At 42.1% G+C, this 22097-nt stretch overlaps 1 protein-coding gene across 2 annotated transcripts; it reads right to left on the bottom strand.

The window, feature by feature from the left end:
- Positions 1-562: 562 nt before the first annotated feature.
- On the bottom strand, positions 563-17471 carry rngtt (RNA guanylyltransferase and 5'-phosphatase). Of its 2 annotated transcripts, none has more exons than XM_022247920.2 (15): positions 17398-17471; positions 15638-15731; positions 14781-14994; positions 14086-14250; positions 13687-13826; positions 12609-12718; positions 11270-11364; positions 10613-10714; positions 9649-9781; positions 8967-9038; positions 8068-8232; positions 6201-6275; positions 4849-4949; positions 4275-4465; positions 563-3828 (listed from the first exon to the last, which is right to left on the bottom strand). In XM_022247920.2, exons 2-15 carry the CDS (start codon positions 15690-15692, stop codon positions 3575-3577), a joined length of 1872 nt encoding a protein of 623 aa, XP_022103612.2. In that variant the 5' UTR covers positions 15693-15731; positions 17398-17471; the 3' UTR covers positions 563-3574. The 2 variants fall into 2 exon arrangements, with proteins under 2 accessions (XP_022103612.2, XP_086989728.1); XM_087133602.1 differs by having other exon boundaries at positions 15638-15729; positions 17328-17449.
- Between the last annotated feature and the right edge of the window lie 4626 nt (positions 17472-22097).

Below are 22097 nucleotides of genomic sequence, written 5' to 3' on the forward strand. Positions count from 1 at the left end.
TGTATTCCAACTCTCGATTTTAATCCATTACCTTGGTAACCTTTGTCATCCAAAATTTGAGCAAAATTGAAATTGACACATTTTAGTTTTGTTATAGTAAAATCCAGAATGGGGACAAAAACCCCCAAACCCAGGTTACATTTTCAAGCTAAAATAGTCTGACAGGGAAGAGTGCTGGAGTGGGGCACAGGGAGGAAGTAAACAAAATAGTTTCCTTTTGCAATGTTTATTTATTCAAGCGGTGCTGTAAACACTTTGGATATCTTGAATTAGTTGTTGGATACTTCGGGGGTTAAGGATTGGAACTTCACTTAGCACTGAGGTGTTCTCACAGAAGAGGCTCTTCTAGGTAAAATACTTCCTTTTGGTCAACCTTGATCATTATTTCCTATTCTTTTATGACTCAATCCTTGGAAAAGGGACAAAATACAGCAGCTGTGAGTTCAACATGTACATTAATTAATACTCCATAGTTACTTGAGTTAGAAACCTTTCCATCCCCTTGACTGTATTATGATGACTTCTTGTGTCATACTGGTATCAACATTAAACAAATTCAAACTTATGTTGATCGACATGCTTTTCTGTTTTATTACACTGCACAAAATTAGCCTACGAAAAACAAAAATAATTTCAGAAAGTGTCATATGATGCTAATTGATAGGAGAAACTGCATACCCGCAACTGCTGGACAGAGACTATCAGAGTTGTCTGAAGGTCATAAGTTATACAACACATACACCCCACTACTTTAAACTTACAACTGATAGACTTGTCTCAAGGAGTCAAAGCATGAAGGGCTAGGACCAAACACACATGCAGGGTGTAGTATTTCTTTTCTCCCAAACTAACTGGCGGAAACTGTATGTTTTCAATCTAACTGAAGCTTAGAATGTTGTTTAAAAATTGAAGACTTCATTTAAATCCACTGATGCATTGCTGAGATTATCTTGATTAAGTAGGTCAACTGCTTTTTTGTTCTAATGGGTTTACCATGGCGATCAAAATGCCATTTAAAACCCTTTCACATAAGATCATTGGAATAGCCTGTAGAGTGAGAACATTGAACTGTTACGGGTTTTCTATGGTAAAACCTCTTCTACTTTCCATCCGAACGGGATCCTAAATGGTGCAAAGTGGTTCATGATAGAGAAGTAAATAAAATCATCACCCCGTTACAGATTGAGTTCATTGGTCAAGTTCAATTGGAGAGGTTTTCTCCAAAACAAACTCCTCACACTCTAAAACTGCACCAATACTGAAGCTCTCAGTATCAGGAAACCACACTACGAGTTTTAATTTCTACCAAAAACACATATTTTTGACAATTTTGGGGACAAAATAAGTGCTACTTTTGGGTTGTGTTTTTTTTAGCGAGGGCACACTGCACTGTGCTGCAACTGATTCAGTTTGACCAACAATACATAACCTCAGAACATCATCATGCAACCAGCATGATTGTTCAATTTGCCAGCACAGCCTTTAATACCAAACTGAAAGGTCTGGCCTCTGAGTAAGTAGCCAAGCTTGAAATTAAGTCTATACAATCAAATTACACCAGCTTATAGATCAAAACAGTCTTTCTTGTGCCAGTTATTGCAACAAGCAGTGCAAGAGGCAATGTAGTGAAACTACCACACATTAGAATCTGGCTTTCGCATATTTTTCATGTTACGTTTTAAGATTTTTTATTTTTTCCAATCCATTTCAGTGCCTCTGAATGCCAATTAAACAATCTAACTGATGGAGAAAAAAATTAACACCTTTGAAAAAGAGACATAAATTAAAAAGGAACATTTATGTATACATGTATTTACAATACATAAAAAAGGAAAAAATGCCTTGTAATCTTTCTTTAAACTGCCTTCACTTTTGAAATCGGTGTATTTAGCAAAAATATGTTACAAGAAAAATATTTCATAATTTCATTACAAGATAATAGAGAAGATGGAAGAATTACATGTAAGTCATATTCATGAATATGGTACGGCAGCACAAACAAGGTTCTTTACTACAGTGTCCTAAAAAGGGTGCCAAAGATTCAAAGGGAACTGATCAGTAGGCAATAAAAGTTTTCCATGAGATTAAATTTCATCTCATTCTGTCGCTTTATGTTTCCAGCAACAAGATACTACTGTCACACGTGACTAAAGAGGGACAGTTCAAATTCCTCGCAATCAGCTTTGTTCAGGATGATAAAGGGTCAGCAAAGTTGCCAACCCTCAGGGTACGTCAAGAAAGCAGAGAGGCGTCTTTGAACAGTTCTCTGCTGAGGTTCAGGTTGGTTCCCTGCTGGTGGTACTACGACCTTAAAAGCTATTTCATTGGAACATCTCAACCTGGGAAAGGCTTTCTGGATGCCTCAGTGACAAACTGCAGGCTTCTGTGGCATGGACCATCTATGCTGTATAGCCACAGAAGGCTCCAATTCCTTCAAGTCAGTGGCATAATGTAAAAAAAATAAATACTGAACCATAAACACCCCAATTTTTTTTATAATACATGGTACTGATCACTTTGTCATGAGCTACGAATGGCACATTCGCATTTTATTATTCCCCATCAACAAAAAACAAAAAAGGTACTTTATTAGAAACTGTTTGTTTATTAGACAAAGGTTTGGATGAAAATACATGTACATGTACATTTCCAGTTGTCATTGTTGCTAGCTCTTGCTCAGTATTATAATAATGTCCTTTACAATCAGCTAGACTTGATTCAAGTCACAGATGCTGCCTGTTACTTTTCACACTACTTTACTGATATCCTCCGTGTGCCTTCCTCTACCTAATACCTACATGTACACGAACGAATCTAATATCAAAACTCACAAATCAACAACTGACCAGTTTTCCTGGAGGAATCAGTGAGTTGATAACCCAAGATCATGCATTTTCTAGCGTCAGATATTAGACATGGCAGGCCACACATGTCTAAGCAAAATAACATATACACCTGTATTTACATTTCTTTTGGTGACCTGCTCTGTAAACAAGAGCCTCAGGCCTCTTCCCCGAAACAACCTGATTGTGAATGATGACGTACATGTAGGGAATGAGGCAAGCTCTCACAATCATACATGTGTGGCACATCACTCCTTCCCCCAGACAGAAAAGTCTCACTGGAGAAATCAGGCTCTGAGACGTAGGAGATCCCCAGCACCCACCAGGAGAAAGCAGCAGCGTTGTCTTTCTCTTCAATATAGTACATGGAGTTAGGTTCTTTACAGGGCATTTAAACTGACGCTGTATAAAATTCATCCAATTTGGAAGGAATTTTCAACTGTTCATTTCTAATCAGCATCGGCCTGACTTCAATGTATGTGACAATTTGCAGCAAATTTAAACAGTGACCATCGTGTTTGTTTTGCACCAGGTTATCTGATGCCCTCCACAGTGCCTTGCCACAGTAATGGATTTGAAAGTACAATCCCTTGCCCTTCGCAGGAAATTGATCGCAACTAGCCAAATCATAATAAACAGTGTCTGCTGAGCGATACCGAATACTTCAGGGGTTTTTTTAGCAGTGATAAATCAGCACATAGAATGGTCTAGGATGGGCCAGTCTTCAATCACTATATCTTCTGAAAGCTCCTGTCCCTCGCTGTCTGCACGTCCGGTCGCTGGTCGGACGTTACGTGACGCGGTGGCGGCATTAACTGGCTGTCGGCTGTCTGTGGTTTTGATAACCTGATGGCTTTGGCTGGTGGTGCACTGCTAGAGCTGTCACCCGACGGTCGCTTACTACCACCTGGCTTTATGGCATAGTCTCGGATGTAATTCAGAAGAATGTCCTTGGTCACAGGATTGGCAATGCTGTTACACACAGCTGCAAAACAGATATCAGTGACACCAAAGGAATTCACCAATGAACAGTCAGGGTTAACAGAAATGTTTAAATTTGACGCAATTTGGGCAAGTGCAACTCGTTAGAAATGCTGCTGGGTGCAGCATTGGCTACTGGTTTTCTTTATGACTGCCATGGTGCTGGAGTCTATGAAAGTGTTTTAAAACCAGTCGGCACCTTTATAATAATAAAAATAATATCAAAGTATTCATAAAGTGCATGGTATTTGTCATTCAGAGGTGCCAATATATTCTCATTATCTTTATTATTGGTTCAAAACCACCAACGTGATAGGCTCTTGACCAATAGGAGTGGGTGAACTGTACAACGCATTTATACTACAAATGATTTTTACTTGCACCAGCATGGAAACATTAACTGAGATATATCCAAAATCTCTTGTGCAACTATAAAAGCCTGGAACTCACCGACAGCAGTGGTATGGCCATTCGGAAAGCTCTTGTCGGTCCGCTCCCTCATGAACACCCACTTTCCATTCTCAAAGGTGCATTCAATGATCTTCTTGTCGTACTGTTTGAGCTCCTTGGTCAGTTTGATCTCAGCGAACGGGTTGGGGTAGCCTCCTACAAACAGGAAGCCCTTGGTTTCTGGCAGCATGCTGCATAAACGAGACAGAAGCATGGGCGCAAATGTTTGTTAGACTGCTGTGAGATGTGATGAAGCAAAAGGAGTCACAGTCTACCCTGATCAATGTGTAAATCTGTTGTATTGTATCATAGGGGCATTTTGAATTCCGTGCGAGCATGGCTACAAACTCAGAACACATTGAACACCGGCTCATGGAATCAAACAGAAGTTGCCAAAGTTAGTCCGTCTCGCCGCAAAATATAGCCTCATTAATCTAAGTTCATTCACCAGCAGGTCAACAACTGTTTTTGAAGATGCAGGAAAGGCAGCTTTCTTTCGTGTTGGCAAAGCTGACAATTTCAATGCACGCACGCATGCGCACACAAGGTAAGAGTACAAGCTGCAAAGACTTACCCTTCTCTACGCATTGAGGTGATCTGTAATTTGAAGTCAACTGAGTTCAGGCTGGGAGGTTTCCATTTCAGAACAGTGTCGCATCGACCTGGGGCATACCTCTGCCGTGAGTTCAACCCAAACAATTATAAAAACCACAAACACCTGTACATGTGTTGACAATCTAGTGATACAAAGTGGGACTTGTATGCTGAACGAAATCCAAACAGGGAGAGCCTTATCGCGACTCATGCAAATGGGGACACCAGTGTTGTATTCGAGTCCATCACAAGTCCTTTCACAAGTCCAGTCACAAGTCCGGTCACAAGTCCCTTCGTAAGGCCAGTCATAAGTAACAGGGTGAACAATGACAAAACAATGCTTTTGTCACAGCCCATTCCAATAGCTTCTGAATGGACTTGTGATGGACTTACAGGGACTTATAGATAATGTTAACCATCTGCCGTTTAAGTAGACCAATCAAAATCATTCAAAACCAATCAATCATGCTGGCAGGGTGGGTACATAGTCATGCTTCTCTTACTTCAGTATCACGCATTTGGTCCATCTATCCTTACAACTAAAAATGACACCCCAATTATCAACCAAATAGCTCACCCTAAATGAAACACACTGAGGTACCAGTTTAGCCTCAAGAAAGGACATAAGAACCTGGAAAATGCATTTTGAACTAAACTTTCAGAGTTTGGGTGTCACTTTGTGTCACCTTTTTGTTGAATGACAAAAAGATGAAACTTGGCTTGCTGTCAGCATTTGTTGTGACCATACGGAAACCAGACTGAAACTTATGACAAAGTCACATGAACACCGACCTTCTGTTAATTTATATATTTTAAATCATTGCTTGAGATCTAAATTTACACCTTCTCAACTATGAACAATGACCATATAGCTTAGGGCCATCCGTAAAGTATGTACGCACGAAGGGGAGAGGGGGTTGGTGCCGTTGTACGCACCATGTGTACAGAGGGGGTTCAAGTCAGTGCATAACGAATGCAAACCAAAAATTTGCCTTTAATGAATCTTCATCATATCAATACACGTTCTCATACAAATAACTATCAGAATCAGCTTTTGTGCGTCGAAATTCAAACAGTATTCTCCACCATCCAAACCACCATTTATCCTCCCGTGCCAACGCCCATTATAAGTAAACTGCAACATTACTCATAAGACAAAGACCAGCAGCGTCTTCAGGAACTGTGAAATGTGTATACGTATAGGGGGAGGGGGTTGGAGCCACTGCCTACGCCATGCGTAGAGGGAAGAGAGAGGTCTGAAAAGTCGGCATTTCGTGCGTACATGCTTTATGGACCGCCCTTTAATCATATCCGTGTGGTATTTGAGCTTACATCTTGTTGTGGCTGAAGAATAACTCCATCGGTTTCATGGCCCAATTCCTGCCGTGAAAAATGGCCTTCCAATATCTGGCAGGAAAAATGAATTTCAAAAGTTCAAAATAAAAATATAAATCAAAAACCCAACCCTAAACAAATTCTAATTATCATGCAGGCTCTTGCCTCGAAAAAAAGTTTAGTGTAGTTGTATTTTCATTGGCCAAGAATGATTACCCCCACCTTAGGATATCACACATCAGTGATAGATCACATCATGATATCTTGACTAGTCCCTATCCTGTAGTCCAGTGATTGGATGGCCAATGCATGGGCTACGATTGGGTGAGCAGTACAAATCAGGTCAAATCAAAATTGCAATTGTGGGCTGGATATTGTAAAATCAACAGCCTTGAGCAGAGGAACCCCCTCGTTAGTTGGAAAGAGTCATGTTGCTGGGGAGTGTCCATTTTGTTGGTAGCAATGTGACCATAACACATGCATTTCACAGTCGTTAGTGAACCAGAGAAGTGCAATTCCCACCAAAGGGGCCTCCATTGCTAGGAAAACGGCACGCTCTATTGATCCTGATCGAGACTCATATGCCAACGTGAAAAGACAAATTGTGTTATAGGGAGTGATGACTCCAAAAGTTTTTGCGATCTGTTTGCACTTGTCTGTTACTGTCAGGGTGGTGATTTCTTTCATGTTTTCATATGGAGGTGTCAATATAGGTATTTCAAGTACCGGAGGTGAGTGTTAAGGGATCCGATTTTGAGTTAAAAAGGGTTGACTGTATTTCCAGGCAGGGGTGTAGTTACTGGAGGAGGGATGCAGCACACCCCGTACATGCAGCGTACCACGGATTTCCATTTTCTGCGCTTTCTGAATTTTACATAACATGAGGTTTGGGTAACAAGTTACAAGTCGGCATATTGACCCCGGCACATCCCCCCTAAAGAAAATGGCTTTGCTACACCCCTGTTTTCAGGTTTATCCTATCTGTGGGTCCTTAACCACTTCATGCCGGGGAGCCCCGGAACCGGAGACATTGGCTTTATACATACAGCCGGGGTGACTGAAATCGGACAAAGGAGCTTGGCCTTGTAACAGAAGACCATACTTGGAACAAAAGAGCTGCTGGGAATTGCCAACATTTTTCAGTCGTCAATAGCAGAGGAAATCCGTCATCGTTTTGAATGATTTTACCGCAGATTTCCATTTTCTGCACTTTCTGAATTTTACATAACATGAGGTTTGGGTAACAAGTTACAAGTCGGTATATTGACCCCGGCACATCCCCCCTAAAGAAAATGCCTTTGCTACACCCCTGTTTTCAGGTTTATCCTGTCTGTGGGTCCTTAACCACTTCATGCTGGGGAGCCCGGAACCAGAAACGTTGGCATTGTTTGTGGCATTCAGCGCGAGCAGATTACCACTGGGGACAAATGCGCTCCACTGATGAGTGATACAATACTACTCCACGCTCATCTGGTACACATTTGAAAAGACGCCAGCAGTGCACTGGGCCAGTTTCAGGAACAACAAAAAATTACATAACACCGCACAATCTGGGCTCTATTTACAAGGCAGCAGGCCGGGCTGAAATACTCAGGCATCAATAGAAGTTGTCTGTCAGATAAGAGTAGCCACCAGACAGTCATTCGTGTGGGTGTAAACGTCCAATAAATGAAGTTATGAATTTTTGAAGAATTTTGAAAACGGAAAATCTTGAAAATGCCCTGGGAATATGTCATGCAATTTCAAATGCAACCCGGCAGCATATGGTTAACCACTCTCAGTATTGGTAACCACGATTTACTCACAGCGGCAAAGTCCAAATCTTTAACATAAGTTTACAATGAAGTTGCAGAGTTCGACTCACATTTTTTGTTTTGGTGATATCCCAGAACTGCTTCATACGTAAGCTGAAAGGTTCAATGGTCTTATCGATGGCTCTTTGTGCGATGTGCTGATTTCTTGTTTGAATTATTTCCTTGTCGATGCATAACAATCTGCGATCAAAGTCGCAGTTACCCACCGGCTGGCCCTGCAATCAAATTACAAGGGGTCAAATCAAGGGGTTCCAGTTTTGTTAGACCATCAATTTCATGTGGAGTTCCTCCAAGCTGCTAGTCCTGGGTCAAGATTTGAGTCAACAAGTTAAAATTGTATCCAACTGAAACTTTGACCAAAAAACAAAGAAATTTTTCACAATCTTAACAAGATTTTGTACTATGTTTTTCAATTTTCAATGGAATGAGCGTGAAGTGAAAAACAAGGAAATCAGCTGATCCTAGGAAAGGTTGCATGCCTGCCTCAATAAACCATCTTCACCCATGCACTCAATATAACTCCACCCACACCACAAATCTGATTCAACTCTACGCAATCACTGCCTTGCTGCACCTAATCCACATCCTACAAAACCCAATCCTTACAAAACCCACAATATGCCATCTACTCTCCATCTCATACCTTCAAATCTATATCCCATTCCTAGACTCAACTCAACTCAAAAAATCCCCAGCCTACCCAATCAAATCCCCGTCTTTCTCCATCTCCTTGTTTCATTCCATCTAATCCCCAATTCAATCCCACCAAGTCCCCACCCGTTCCACCACATCCCTACTCTGCCCGGCCAAATCCCCCACCCCTGTCTACCCCACCCCACAGATGAGCTTGACAGCACAGTGGGATGGAATACTAAACATGTAAGTAAACCGATCATGTCCTCCGTGTGTGTACATTTACATATACAGCTGCAGGTTGGGCGTGTCTTACCTGAAATATAACAATGTCGTAGATCAGGTACCTAGGAATAGCCCGACCATCTACCTTATCAACCACCATCTCCTGAAGTGTGAATGAAAAGAAATCTTTGAATACACAGGTAAAATGCAAGGACGTGAAAGTTATATTAACTCTACTACTACTGGAAATGTTGCCTGGGTAGTGCTTTCATGCAGGTCAGTCAGACACATCTGACCAGAGGGTTTGACGCAGCAATTTCAATTCGGCAGCAGTGGAGGCATGGAAGGTTTTGAGAGGGGCCAACAGTTAAAGAGATCACTGCTAAACGAGACACGGCAAAAAGTTTGCAAAGGAAACATTCCAAAATGTTTTCATTTTATGAACGGGCCAATTTTCACCTACCACCAGTTCGACTGTGTGGCTTGCATGAAGATTGTTCAGTCTAGAAAGGCGTTGCTGGCAGTGACAAATAGGAAGTAGAAGGGAAGGAACCTTTTGTCTTCCCGTCATGGGTTTCCCATTCCCAATATGATATTTTGTCAAAATTACATTTCCCAATGTGGCTTGTTTCAAAAGACCAAATTATTGTGGACCAGTTGTTGACGGCAGCATGAGATTTGGTCATTTGGTATCAACTTCAGACACATGCTAAACATTGAAGTCACAGTGCTGCATGCTCTATTTTAATGCATAGGAAAAAGATGGTACTTACACCATCCAGTAATGTTTCTGATAAGTGGCCTTCTTCTTTGCGTTTAGGGAAGGAGAGATTTTTGACCGAGAATACTGTGTTGTCTCTGTCAAACATGTAGACTTGATCTGGTCCGTCAATCAACATCATGTACCTGCCGAAATTCAAAAGTCTCCCTTAACTGACATTACAGCCACAAGAACTAATCGCAGCGAGATGCAGATTTGTGACTCCTGGTGACAGACGCGTTCCCTACATACTGACTTCCAATATCTTGGGCAGCTAAGGGTGTGTCTGAATTACTTGACTGTGGCTTGGAGTCACACATGAGTCTTTAACAGTGGCGAGCAGCCATTACCCATAGAGTGGTACCTAATTTAATCCTTAATGTCAACCATCCACTCTTGAACCATGTTATGCTTGGTTCCTTATGCCTCATACAAATGGCACAGTTGAGCACAGGAAAACGCTGGTTGGTCACATTGATGTCATCTTTTCGTATGTTGCTTGGACAATGCTTGTGTGTGCATAGTTTCTGCTGAAGTTCCATGATTGCTTCATAGTGAACAGCAAGAAAACGTGGCTCATATAATGGCAGATGGACCAGTGAGAATTCATGCGCAATGATAAATATTGATGAGGTCTAGTAAATGAAGAGGCCGTACAAGATAAAAAAAGACCAAGGGGCCAACTAAGAACACTCTCATAGTGGGCCTGTTTGTTTCATACCGATCTGGAAGGGATCCCAAAGCTAGTTCAATCTATCCATTCGATGGGTTTTGGCGTCAGTGAATGAACTTCGGATCACTGATCATGTTCCAGATGTATGTGAAACAAACAGGCCCTATATCAAGAAGCAGCTGCATGGAAGACTCTAGGCGTCCAACAGCCCTGTGGTGCCAGACCTCTAACTGCCGATGTAAAGGATCACACAGAAATTATAGCAACATATATGTGAGCTGCCATAGTCAAAGTTAGGGCGTACCTGATACCATCAGCCTTCCAACTGACTTTGTAGAGTTTATGTTTCAGAGCAGCGATGTTTTTATTATCCAGTGACACTGGCTGGCAACCGGGGAAATCCAATCTGCTCACAATGAAGAGAGATTATAACAGTGTGAATTACATGTGTAACTTTCTTTTTGTGTTAAATACAGGGGAATTTCAATTACTACATCTTGTAGGTGTCGGTGCTTCATAAAGTTGACTCCTAACCTAAGTCATAATTTCTCCCTGAAGTATGAAGTAACTATAAATACAAATCATCAAGTCTTTTGTCACATTTGGACCCTGGATCATATTTGGTGATGAGGAAACATACAGGCAGATGGTTAGTGATGAGAATATGTAACAGTTCAAGAAGCAATTCTTTCAAGGTTCACTACTTATAAAGAAACACAATGAGAATAGCTTGTTTACCTCTCTTAAAGCCATATCACCCTGTGGAAACTTACTTAAATATGAATTTTCAGGTGCGAAATTTGTCTTTAAGTAAGTTCCCACAAGGACATATGGCTTTAAGAGAGGTAAATAAGTTGTCAGGAGAATCCCTGTATAAGGTCCCGAACATCATAAAGTGTATCGACAGTAAGGATAATTCTAAGCGTAAAAGTTGATGTACTTCAAACAAACAAGAACTCACTTATGCCAGCCAGTCATGCGTTGCAGCTTCTGTTTCAAACGGTTAACCATCTGGTAATCAGTCACAATGCTTACACCGGTCACTCCTTCCATAAACTGCCCATAAACACAAATCCACAAATCACATGGATAAACTGCTTATTTTAGGTTCACTACAGGCAAATTTAGAAATACCCTTTTAGCACTCCTGTGTGGACAAAAACCTCATAGACTCCCTATCTTGCTTTCTGTGTCCTGGTTTTCTCACGTGTCTTCCTCAACTAATGACACAATTTCTGCACAAAAGAGAGACTGATTTTCATGCTGGGTAATGCCACATGTCAACACTGGTCTTCATAGCAATGAATCTCAGGCTTGTAAGACAACTTCTAAAAGCTTGACAGCAGAAGGCAGTGCAATCAATGGCTTAGCCATAACCCCCTCGGCCTTTTTTGCCAGGCACCACCCTCAATCCTTCAAATTTCTCTGATAATTTGTGCCAAAAAATTGCATTCTGCCTCAATCCTTCGGAATTCTCCAGTATTTCTTGAAGATGCTCCTTTGAGGGTGCCCACTGCCTCAATCCTTTAGAATCCTCTGGCAATTCCTGTCATTGTGTTGAGGCAGTGCGAATGGTATCCTGGAGCAATATGGGGTGATTTCACATATAATCTAGTCATGCATTTATGCATGGCTGAGCATGAACACAAGGTCTAAAAACCCACAACCTTGACACAATCCATCCTTCGCAATTCTATATACCCTTGTAGATTGTGAATTTTTTTTTATATTGTAACGTGCTCTTGAACATTTTATGGAATGAGCGCTATATAAATTTAACTTAATAATAAATTTAATAATAATCAGCCACACCAGTAGGTGATCCACTGATAATATTCAGATAACTCAATATTATGCAGACTCCATAAAGACTAATGAAAGCCATGCTTGATTCAATATTTCGTTCTTTATTCAGAACATCTTCATTCCTGAAGATGTTCTGAATAAAGAACGAAATATTGAATCAAACATGGCTTTAATTAGTCTTTATGGAGTCTGCATAATATTGAGTTATCAGCCACACTTTCTTGCCATTATTCCTTGATCGTTCAAACTCCTCCAAAGAGGGAATTGTCAATTATTTGTACAATGCCCAATGCTGAGTGCACAGTGCAATGTAGCAGTAAGGCTACGAGCTTACAGAAAAATCTCATCAGTGAAAGACAGAAACCAACAACAAAATCTTCATTTCTGTTCAGTACTTCTAGCCAATGATGACTCCTTCTCCATTCCCTGCTACCAAGCAGTGTGTATTTTACCACTATGTGCAAGGGTGCAATTTTCTGAAGATGATCTTTCACCTGTTTATTTACGTTGACCCCGCCTCGCTGATGGCGGGAAGCTGGATCACCTTGAGTGCTACTTGTTCTGGAGTTGTTTGACACTTCAGCCTCATCTCTGTCATCTGCACCTGTATGTAACACGGTAGGAGAATGGCGCCCTTGATAAACCAAACAGGAAAATATGAAAAAAAAAAAGCAATCTGACTAGGCTTGGAACAAAACATCCATGCCAGCTGGCCGTGGTCAGATCACCCTGGGCCAAGTTGTCTAATGACATAAATTCATTGTGACAAGGCAGTTAACTTGAACAAATGGCCTCTCCATAGCAGCCTCTTGGTGGCGCACTGTATTATGAATTGCCCCTGCTCATTCAGTACTTAGACTCTAAACCCCTGCCCCCCCCCAAAAAAAAACACAGCAAAAGCTGTCACAGTGAGAAACCTGCCCAGAGTACCAGGACCAAACAGATCAGCTCTCCCCATGGCCAAACAGTCTCTGTGTCCAAGCCTGCCAACCACCATGGGATCCAACATTGGACTTGTCCAATGGGACCTAGCTCCCGTTGCCTCAGCTCTGGCAGGTGCATGCTTGGTGCCAGTCTCGGCTGCCTGCTGCAGTAAGGTCTCGGGCAATCTTTCGCCTCTTGCACCTTGTAGTCAGAAGGGTTAGTTCATTGCCTAGGCTATCAGCAATTCAAGGGACTGCGAAATTATGGCATGCCGTAATGTAATGTTTTCGTTTTTCAGGTAAGCGACCTCTTCAAACTCCCAGTGAGTTTTCCGCTCTCATTATCAAAAAGCTCTTGACTGCTATACCCTTACACCCAAGGGCCTCTTATGTTCAATATTAGTAAAGTGTGGTGAAACAGACGTGATCATCTTTCAAATAATGTGTTACCAACCTGGGTATTAGCAACAATACTTTGAGTACACAGTGCAGAGAATGCACTGTACTGAACACAAAAAAGGTGATGTCATCATCAAACTATTTTCTAAGGTCAAGGTCACTATCTGGCAGCTAGCTGTACATGAATGCAACCTGTAACACCCATCAATCTCCTGACAGAAATCACTAGGGTCTGGCTCTGAGGACCTACCCAAGCACCAGTTGGGCCGTTCAGGGGGAGGTGGCGAATCTTCCACATCGCCGTAGCGTTTGTACAACTCCTGGATGTAGTCGCCTTTGTAAATGCCGGGAGGGCGCCCTTTTGCAAAGACGTTGACTGCCGCATCAATGCTGTCAATGTGGAAAAACACATCAATTTGATCAAAGACTGACTTGAGAGACTCCGGGTGCAAGGATTGAGCTCTAGAGACCCAGTTTGCTGTTGAGCAACTGTTCTAATGAATGCACATTATTCTAAACCCAACCAAAGATACACCTTATGCTCTAACTGAAAAAAAGCTCTGAAGAGACTTGTTTTATTTCCTCATGTTCTATGCCCAAGTTCTTTTTTGAACGTCCAAGCCTACAAAGTTGCACACGTTATCACTACCTCCAATCCATCTGCTCGACTAAGTAAGCACAGATCAGGAAGCCAGTTCTGTTGAACCCATGGGTGCAGTGTACGCCGATGATGTCCTCTTGATTCTTGGAGACAAAGTTGGAGCACACTTTGATAAATGCCTGAGTCTGTTCAACGGATGGACATTCTCCGTGTCTGAAAAACATTTGAGTTAAAAAAAAAAATGATCTCAGTTTCTCTTGATTTAAAAAAGCACACTTTTTAGTTTTTCACCTGAAAGTGCTTCAGAAATCGGTTTGGGGGGGGGGAATTTGGAATTACCCTCTTACAAGGAAACACTAACAAGGGCCCTGCACTGATTTGGGGAGAGGGGTTGTGTTCTCCGTATGAGTTGGACAAGCAATGGAAGTCAAGGAAAAACGAGCACATGCAAACTTACACATTATTAAGCTTTGAAGAGACCAATGTTGGGTAGCATTTTCTGTTTTTATTACGTGATAACTTTGTAGCTGGATTATTTTTAAGGTCACTTTTTTTGTAGTACATGTAAGAAACACCATTTTAGCAATATTTTAAATCATGTCCATAGCCGCTGTTACTATGACATGCCACGAAATTTTACAAGAGCTTTGAGCCACGACAGGTCTTAAAACAATGTTGAAAATGGGTCAGTTTCGATCAAGAGTGAGTGAGAGTGAGTTTTGAGTGCAACTTGTGTTTCTCACCCTCGACACTGCAGCTTGAAATGTCTGGCTCCCTTAGCTTCAGCGATCTCCTTGTTATAGAAGCGATTGGTATTAGTCAGATCGACCAAAAGTCCCATCTTGACCTTGTAGCTATCCAGGTATGAAAACAGCATGGGCAGGTCAAAGCGATTCTCTTCAGGTATTTTATTGTTGTACTGCGGTCCAAGAGGTGTCTTGAAGGGTAAAAACTTCCCTATCACCAAAAATGTAGAAAAAGAAGAATGCTCTTGGTTACAGACAGGCAAAATTTTGAAAAGCTTCCATTTAATGATTATTTTCCATCCAATGTACACCCTAAGTTGCATGTGAGCTGGATGCTCAAAGGTCTCCTCATGTAAACCCTTCTTTTGTCCAAAGAGCGACCTGTCACTAACGCTTTATCCAAAATGCAGAGGGGTGCAAGGGGCGAACAGGTTCAGGTCTGTGACTCCTGACTCTAGAGGGTCAGAGGTTCCAATCCAACAGCTGTTTAAGAGTTGTGTCCTTGGTAAGTCACTTAACCCCTGCTTGCCTCTCTCCAGTGAGAGTGGGTACCAGCATTAGCTCGGGAGCAACCTGCGAAAGACGGACAGTCTGGCATCCCATCCAGGGGGGGAGTAAACATATTCTCGGTCATGTCAATTCAAGGAAATCAGAGATACACTGCAGCCTGATTAGCCCAATGGCTTGGAACAGGTAAGTTTGCTTTTTCAGGGCAGGAAGACCCAAACGCAGGTCACCATGGTAACTGCAGCTTTCCTCTGAGGAAACCCAAAGCCCCAAATCATACAGTTATCTGCTCATAAAACTTGTACCTTGGCTGTATCATTTACTGCAGTATTCGTTTGTCTACGCACCTGCAATGAGTTGGCCTTTGCGAGGACAGTTTAGCCATCTGTCTGGTACAGCCATGGTTGCATTCACTAACTAGCTGAACGACTCATCACAAATCTGCAAAGGATGAAGAGGAAAAGTCAAATGAGTTGATTTTGCTTTTGCTCTATTTTACTGGGGTAGCCCATGCGTTATCAAAGAATTTACACAGGGCGCCTGGATAAGTGGCTGTGAGAGTTAACATAAAATACACATACAAAAGCATCTATTGTATAGCCTACATGTACACATAGAAGATGAATGTACATGAAACGATTCAGCAGAAGTAGTCCAAGATGAAACCAACACATATTGGAATTATTCTCAGTCGTCACAGAAATCAATTGGGCCTCTCAACATAATTTCAGATGAAAAATGCATGCACATGTACAAGTATTCTAGAGTTCTGTTGCTTTCTAACACATATAAAGCAACAATACCACATTAACAAGAGAAACTTAACGATGTGCTAAAAACTGTAAGTTACACATCTGCAATAGATGCAGTTACTTCCAAGTTTTGAATTACGGGCTACTCCTAACTTGGCCAGACTGACTAGCATACATTCCTGCATGTATGACACACTGAATATTGGCAACTGAACCCATCTTAAGTTTAGGGTCGTTCTATGCATTTGGGGTCAAAAAGTGTGACATTTTGTGTCCCTGTAACAACTGACCTGTGTAATTGGACACTGAAATGTCACTGAAAGTGATTTTAAACTATTTCTTTTGTTTTGCAGGTAATTTGCATGAAGAACTTACAAAAATCATGTCAGATGTGACTGGGACACGAAAAAAAGTGGACCCCCAATTTACAGAATGACCTTTTATCAAAGAAGAAACTGCCGATGCATGCCTCATGACGAGCCCTACTAGGCCTACTAATAACATATCATTATGTCGTCACCTGCGAAAACTGCTGAGAATTTTCATGTTTTCTAGCACATCCAACCACCCAATTGCCTTCTGCTGTATTCTGTGTTTTTTGGTTGTGATTTTCAGACTAATCACTGGGACTACGTACATGACGTACAAACACTGATTTTCGCATTTGTTGGGAAGTAAAACAGATAGCAAACATCATCGCAATGTACAAGTTTTTCTCTGAGGATAGCCCAACGGTAAACAGGTCAATGTTTTTGGAAGTCTTAGACAACACTTAACAGCCGGTACCTATGAGACTTGTCTGAAAATTTTAAGTGTTTTCTAAGTAAATGCATGGGAATTTTCTTCGCTAAATTTCACTTGTTCGGACATGTTATCACTTTCTGAAGGCTCCAAGCGTGAGACTGTTATAAAATTTTAGGGAAAGTGTTGTCATGGTTGCTCGTATATGGAACTCTTCAGTGGTTTTTTTTTTTTAACCAAAAATCAACTTGTTCAACAGTCTATGTTGATGGAACACTACTTTTTGTAGCCTATAGCTGCACATATACTTGACCAAAGATACGGGGTAACCATGGAGGTAGATATGGGGTAACAATGCTTGTCGAGCCTGTGCATGCGTACCCAGGCCATTATAATTTATACTCCGTGCTAGTAGTAGTGGCATCGCGAAGGCCTACAGAGATGGGGCTAGGCCTAGAAAAATCCGGCGACATGCATCATGATCTGCCTTCTCTCCCTCTCAATATTAACAGGCATGAGTCTGTGGTTTCTAACAGTGAAAGTTATCTTTTCAAACAAATTGTAGTTTATACCCTCCAAATACTTCATTCACTTAATTTTTCCACTTTTATTACCTGGCATCGCTAGCGAGGTTATGCTCACACACGTCGTAGACCTACGCGAAATATATTGGCAAGCGTAGGTCTAGTGTAAAACTCAAAACTATTGAGGGCGGCCTTTCGAAGGTCAGTAAACTCCAAACCTATATTTATGTCTGTGCGTCTAACTTTTGCTGTCACGTCAGACCTGACACGTGCAAGTAAAACCAAATCAAGCGATGCAGCCTGTTTTCCGAAAATGAAAAGGCTTGCTTGGAAGAGACAACTCTGGTTTTTTTTTCAGAAAAACTCTCAAGAACTAAAGTCTTGTAGTGCACTCAAGTGCATATTTTCTATAAGTAATTATACATTTTTTAGAAGTTCGTATTTTCCAATTTCCTATTTATTAAATTTAAGGTTTCAAAAGTTCATTTCTACGAGATATTCTACAGTTCTTTCCTATGAGACATGTACTTAAGAAATATTGTTTCTATTTTTGGGAAACAAGTTGTTTTTACATATATTTATATGAAAAAAATACCTGGTGATGGAAGGTCACGTATCGACATATGTTTCGACATGAGGATAAATGGGGGACGACGGACGGAAAATGATGTCTTCCATGAACTTACATATATCCTTAAAAAGGATTCGAAGTTTATTTTATAGTTAATGTTTGGGCAAGATTTGAACGCCCCCAGAGACACCCAATGTAAGAAACGCTTTCCGGTCAAGTGGAACATTAACCCTAACACTCCTCAATCCTTCACCTGTCGGAGGACTGAGGAGTGTTAGTAATATTCATACGCGTATTATAGGAACCTGTCTCGATCTACTGGAAACATGACTGGAATTAAAAATGCAGTCAACTCTCCAGAGTGGCCGCAGAGCAATTCAGGTGCTCTTCTGAAACGATAACGTGTTTTAAAAGTAGAAATAACCGTTTCTGTTTTTGGAGCCATCATTCTCGAAGCGTGCTATTAGGTAGAATCGGCAGCTTGGGTATCGTTTATAAGGACTGGTATTGGCTAATCCTGGTCTTTGGGACTCATTACTTTATTGGGGCCTGGTGCGTGCACGCGTTATGACAGAACAGCAGAGCTCAATTACAGGTTGCACTGGCGTCATTCGATGAAAAGAAATATTGTCAAACGCAAGGGCGGATGGGGAGGGGGCACTGCCGGCGCCAGACCTCGGTGGCTGTGGGTGCAAGTGTGGGGCAAGGCAGAGTCGTGTGGGTGCAAATGATCCTTCATTTTTGGTGGGTTACTTGAGTCGTAAAACGAAAAGTTTGATTGCCCTGTCGTAAAATGTGAAAATTTTTTCGTGGGCTCAAACATGGGTGCAAGCGGCTTTTCGGTGGATGCATTTGCACCCACATCGGACACACGTAGTGCCGCCACTGATGGGGGGGGGAAGGATAACGGGGCATAGGACCCCTTTGGCCCCCTCAAAGAAACAAAACTGATTTTTTTTTTTTTTTGCGAAATGAGAGAAAGGCGAATCGATCACGTTACAGTGGTACATGCAGCAACGAGTTCATAAACCTTGATGTCTGCTAGCTCGTCACTCGGACACAGAGAGCCCCCCCCCCCTCCGCTTTTTGTTGGTCATCGTTTCACTGAAATCTGAGGAATTCTTTTCCGACATCTAGGGGGATGTGTTAGGTAACAACAGTCTAGAGTGTGTACAGTGATTGGACATGTAAGGGGAGGGGGTTCGCATGGCCACCAAGCAACACATGATGTCGTTACACAAAAGGCCAGATCATCTAAAAGTATACCAGACACGAAATGGGACAGAGGGCCCCCCCCAAACAAGTCCAATCCCTATACACACTCCAACCTATTGTCACTTAACACATCCCCCTAGATGTCTGAAAAGAATTCCTGACGGATACCAGTATACCAATGACCAACACGAAGGCAGGAGGGGGTGCTCTCTGTCCCATAGATTGCCTTATATTTCTAATAGGAAACCGTATAAGGTACTGTACCAAGAGCCTCTGAAAATCAGTGGGGCGCCAAAGAACAATTTGAGAGCATGGGAAACACCGCAGTGTGTCACGTCACAGGCCCGTTGCCTGACCAGAGACTTGGGGGGTCGTCAAACCCAAAAGAGGAACTTTTGACACTGTGAACACATATTTTTATACAAAGGCCTGTCATAATGTGCTTTGGAGCACAACATCGCACAAGCTCCATGTTTGTCGCGAACCGAAGGATGCATGCAAGCCTTGCATAGGTCCACTTCTTCAGTTTTTAATAGTCACGGCGTAATGTAAATTGGCTTGGTAATGAATTTGCTCTTCACTATGCACCTTGAATCGGGCGCTGGGTGACGGTGAGCGAATGATATGAACATTATTATTAAAAACATCGTAGAAAATCCCACAAAAAATTCAGTTCTAAAAAGTTCTAAAAAAGAGATACATTCTAGTAAATCATTATAACCTCCACCCACCTAACTAAAAATGGTAAAAAAATATTTTAGGGCGCCTTTGATTCTGCACTTCGAAAAAAATCAGAAAATCGGAACAAATTAACATGTCATTGGAACTTTGTAGCAGGTATATGAAATCGACATTTATGAATAAAAATAGTTGGAGTTTGATTAAATTTCACCTTTTGTGACATTGGAGAAAAAATATTGCTCCATACACAAACGTTAGAAGTGAAATTTCGAAGTGCCAATGGGGCCCACGCCACTTTCCGGTGCGCATTCTTCATTGTAACGTGAAGCAGCGCTCTAACAAGTGTTTTCATTACGCCTAACCTTTCTCAAGTTTTCCACAATACCAATTTCAGTGGACTGGATTAGTGTCCTGAGTCCTCGCTGGGTGGACCATGCAGCTATTCTTTTTAAGACCTGTAAAATGATAAACAACATGGATTACACAACCGTAAAAGACAAAAGCGATCAGACGTACCACACAATATGTGAGATGCGAACGGTACTTACAGGGCATTTACAAGTCTATTCAGTCTTTTGGACTGGTTTCCTTAATTTCCAACACGTGAGAAGTAAACGGCAACCAATGAAAACATGACTGCCTTGTTCCCGCGCCCGGAACGCTGCACCACGCCGCTGGGTACGCGTGGCTGGTCCGTCGCGGTGGCGCGGCGGCCCAGGGTTAGGCTGCGCTGAGGCATGGAGTGGCGTTTAATGACTGATTTCATTCTTTAAACGTTGCCGTATAAACCACCTGCAGTTCATTATAAACCACAGAGATATGTTCCGCATGAGAATCAATGTATAAACCGCGGCTTACATTCCGGAAATTGAAGTATATTTAAATTATATATTTATTACACCCCCCCAAAAAAAAATCTCCAACGAGCGGAATTCGGCAGCGAGCGGGGGGGGTTCATTCGAACCCCCGGACCCCCCCAGCCTACGGGCCTGCCGCCCTTCCTTGAAATCGCACGCTGTGCCGATTGTTAGAAGGCTTTGCACAGCAGAGCCTATTATACAAACAACGTACTGCTGCCTCTGGCCTAAGCACACTGGTGCTTAGGGCCAAGTGAAAGCTAATTGTGCCCAAGGCGCACCGTTTAATAGTTCACTGGGCCTACAGAACTATAGGTGTAGTGACTTAGGATGGTGGAACACTGCCGGTGTGGTGGTGCTAGTGCAGGGGCGGATCCAGGGTGGGGGTGCACGCCCACTGTTTTCACCAACAATATAAATAAATAATAAAATAAACAAATGAATCAAAACGAAGAAAAAGAAGGGAGGGAGAAGAAAAAAGGGGTCATACCTGAAACTGCGCCACAGAGCGCCTAGAACCCAAGAATGCCCTGGACTCTACGCCGTCTGGCTTCGCGCCACGCGCTTGCGGGCATTTCACCATTGACGCTTTCGTTCACGCCCCCCCCCCCCCTTGGAAAACCCTGGATCACGCCCCCCGGGAAAATCCTTGATCTGCCTCTGTGTGCCCCCTATCATGGTGCCGTCGCTTCCTCTCTATTACTTTTGTGCATAGTATGACGTTGGGGCCGTGGGGCCGTCTCACTAACGTATAGTCCTTACCGTCATGTAGATTGTCGTCCCTTCCCTCTCCCGTCGCCTCATAGCTCCGTGAAAAATATCCCTAGGAACACTGCTTTAGCCTGAAAAAGTATGTTTTCTGAACGGAGTCCCATTAAGAAGTAACAAATCAAGACTACTTCCAGGGCAAAGGCGAAGATACGACGGGACGCCCTCAGTAATGGAATCGGGAAGTAGCAGACTGCAACGAGCTCGAGATTTAAGAGAAAAGTCAGCGACCGATAAGATTTAATCTTCTCTATCGGGCAAACGATATTGGCCAAGAGCATTGACACACTTAGTCCGTCTTGTGTAGGAGATGCGACAAAGTGTGTCATAAATAGTACACCGTATGTTAAAACTTTGCACCATCTATAGCATTAGGGTTGATTTCCATTATCAAACCTAGTTCTTTAGTTCAAATACAAGAACTGATTACAGTATATTACAGTCTCTTTCATCATTTCTTGTTCAGTATCCAGTTTTTTCTCTGATGTCTCTTTTTACAGCAAACAAACATGTCATTGAGCATTTTGACACGGTACAAAATTATGCACTCACGGTCTGATGGTGATGTGTTCTAGCCGTTTAGTCACGATATTCTGTATTTTGTAGCTTCTTGAGCTTAAAATCCCCATGAGCAACTGCGAGTAATCAACGCAGGGAACTCTATACCACCATACGTCTATTGTGCCAGAAAAGTGCCT

The sequence above is a fragment of the Acanthaster planci genome, linkage group LG02 (assembly GCF_054643075.1).
Source record: "Acanthaster planci isolate LZ-2023a linkage group LG02, COTS_SCS, whole genome shotgun sequence".
NCBI classification, from domain to species: domain Eukaryota; kingdom Metazoa; phylum Echinodermata; class Asteroidea; order Valvatida; family Acanthasteridae; genus Acanthaster; species Acanthaster planci.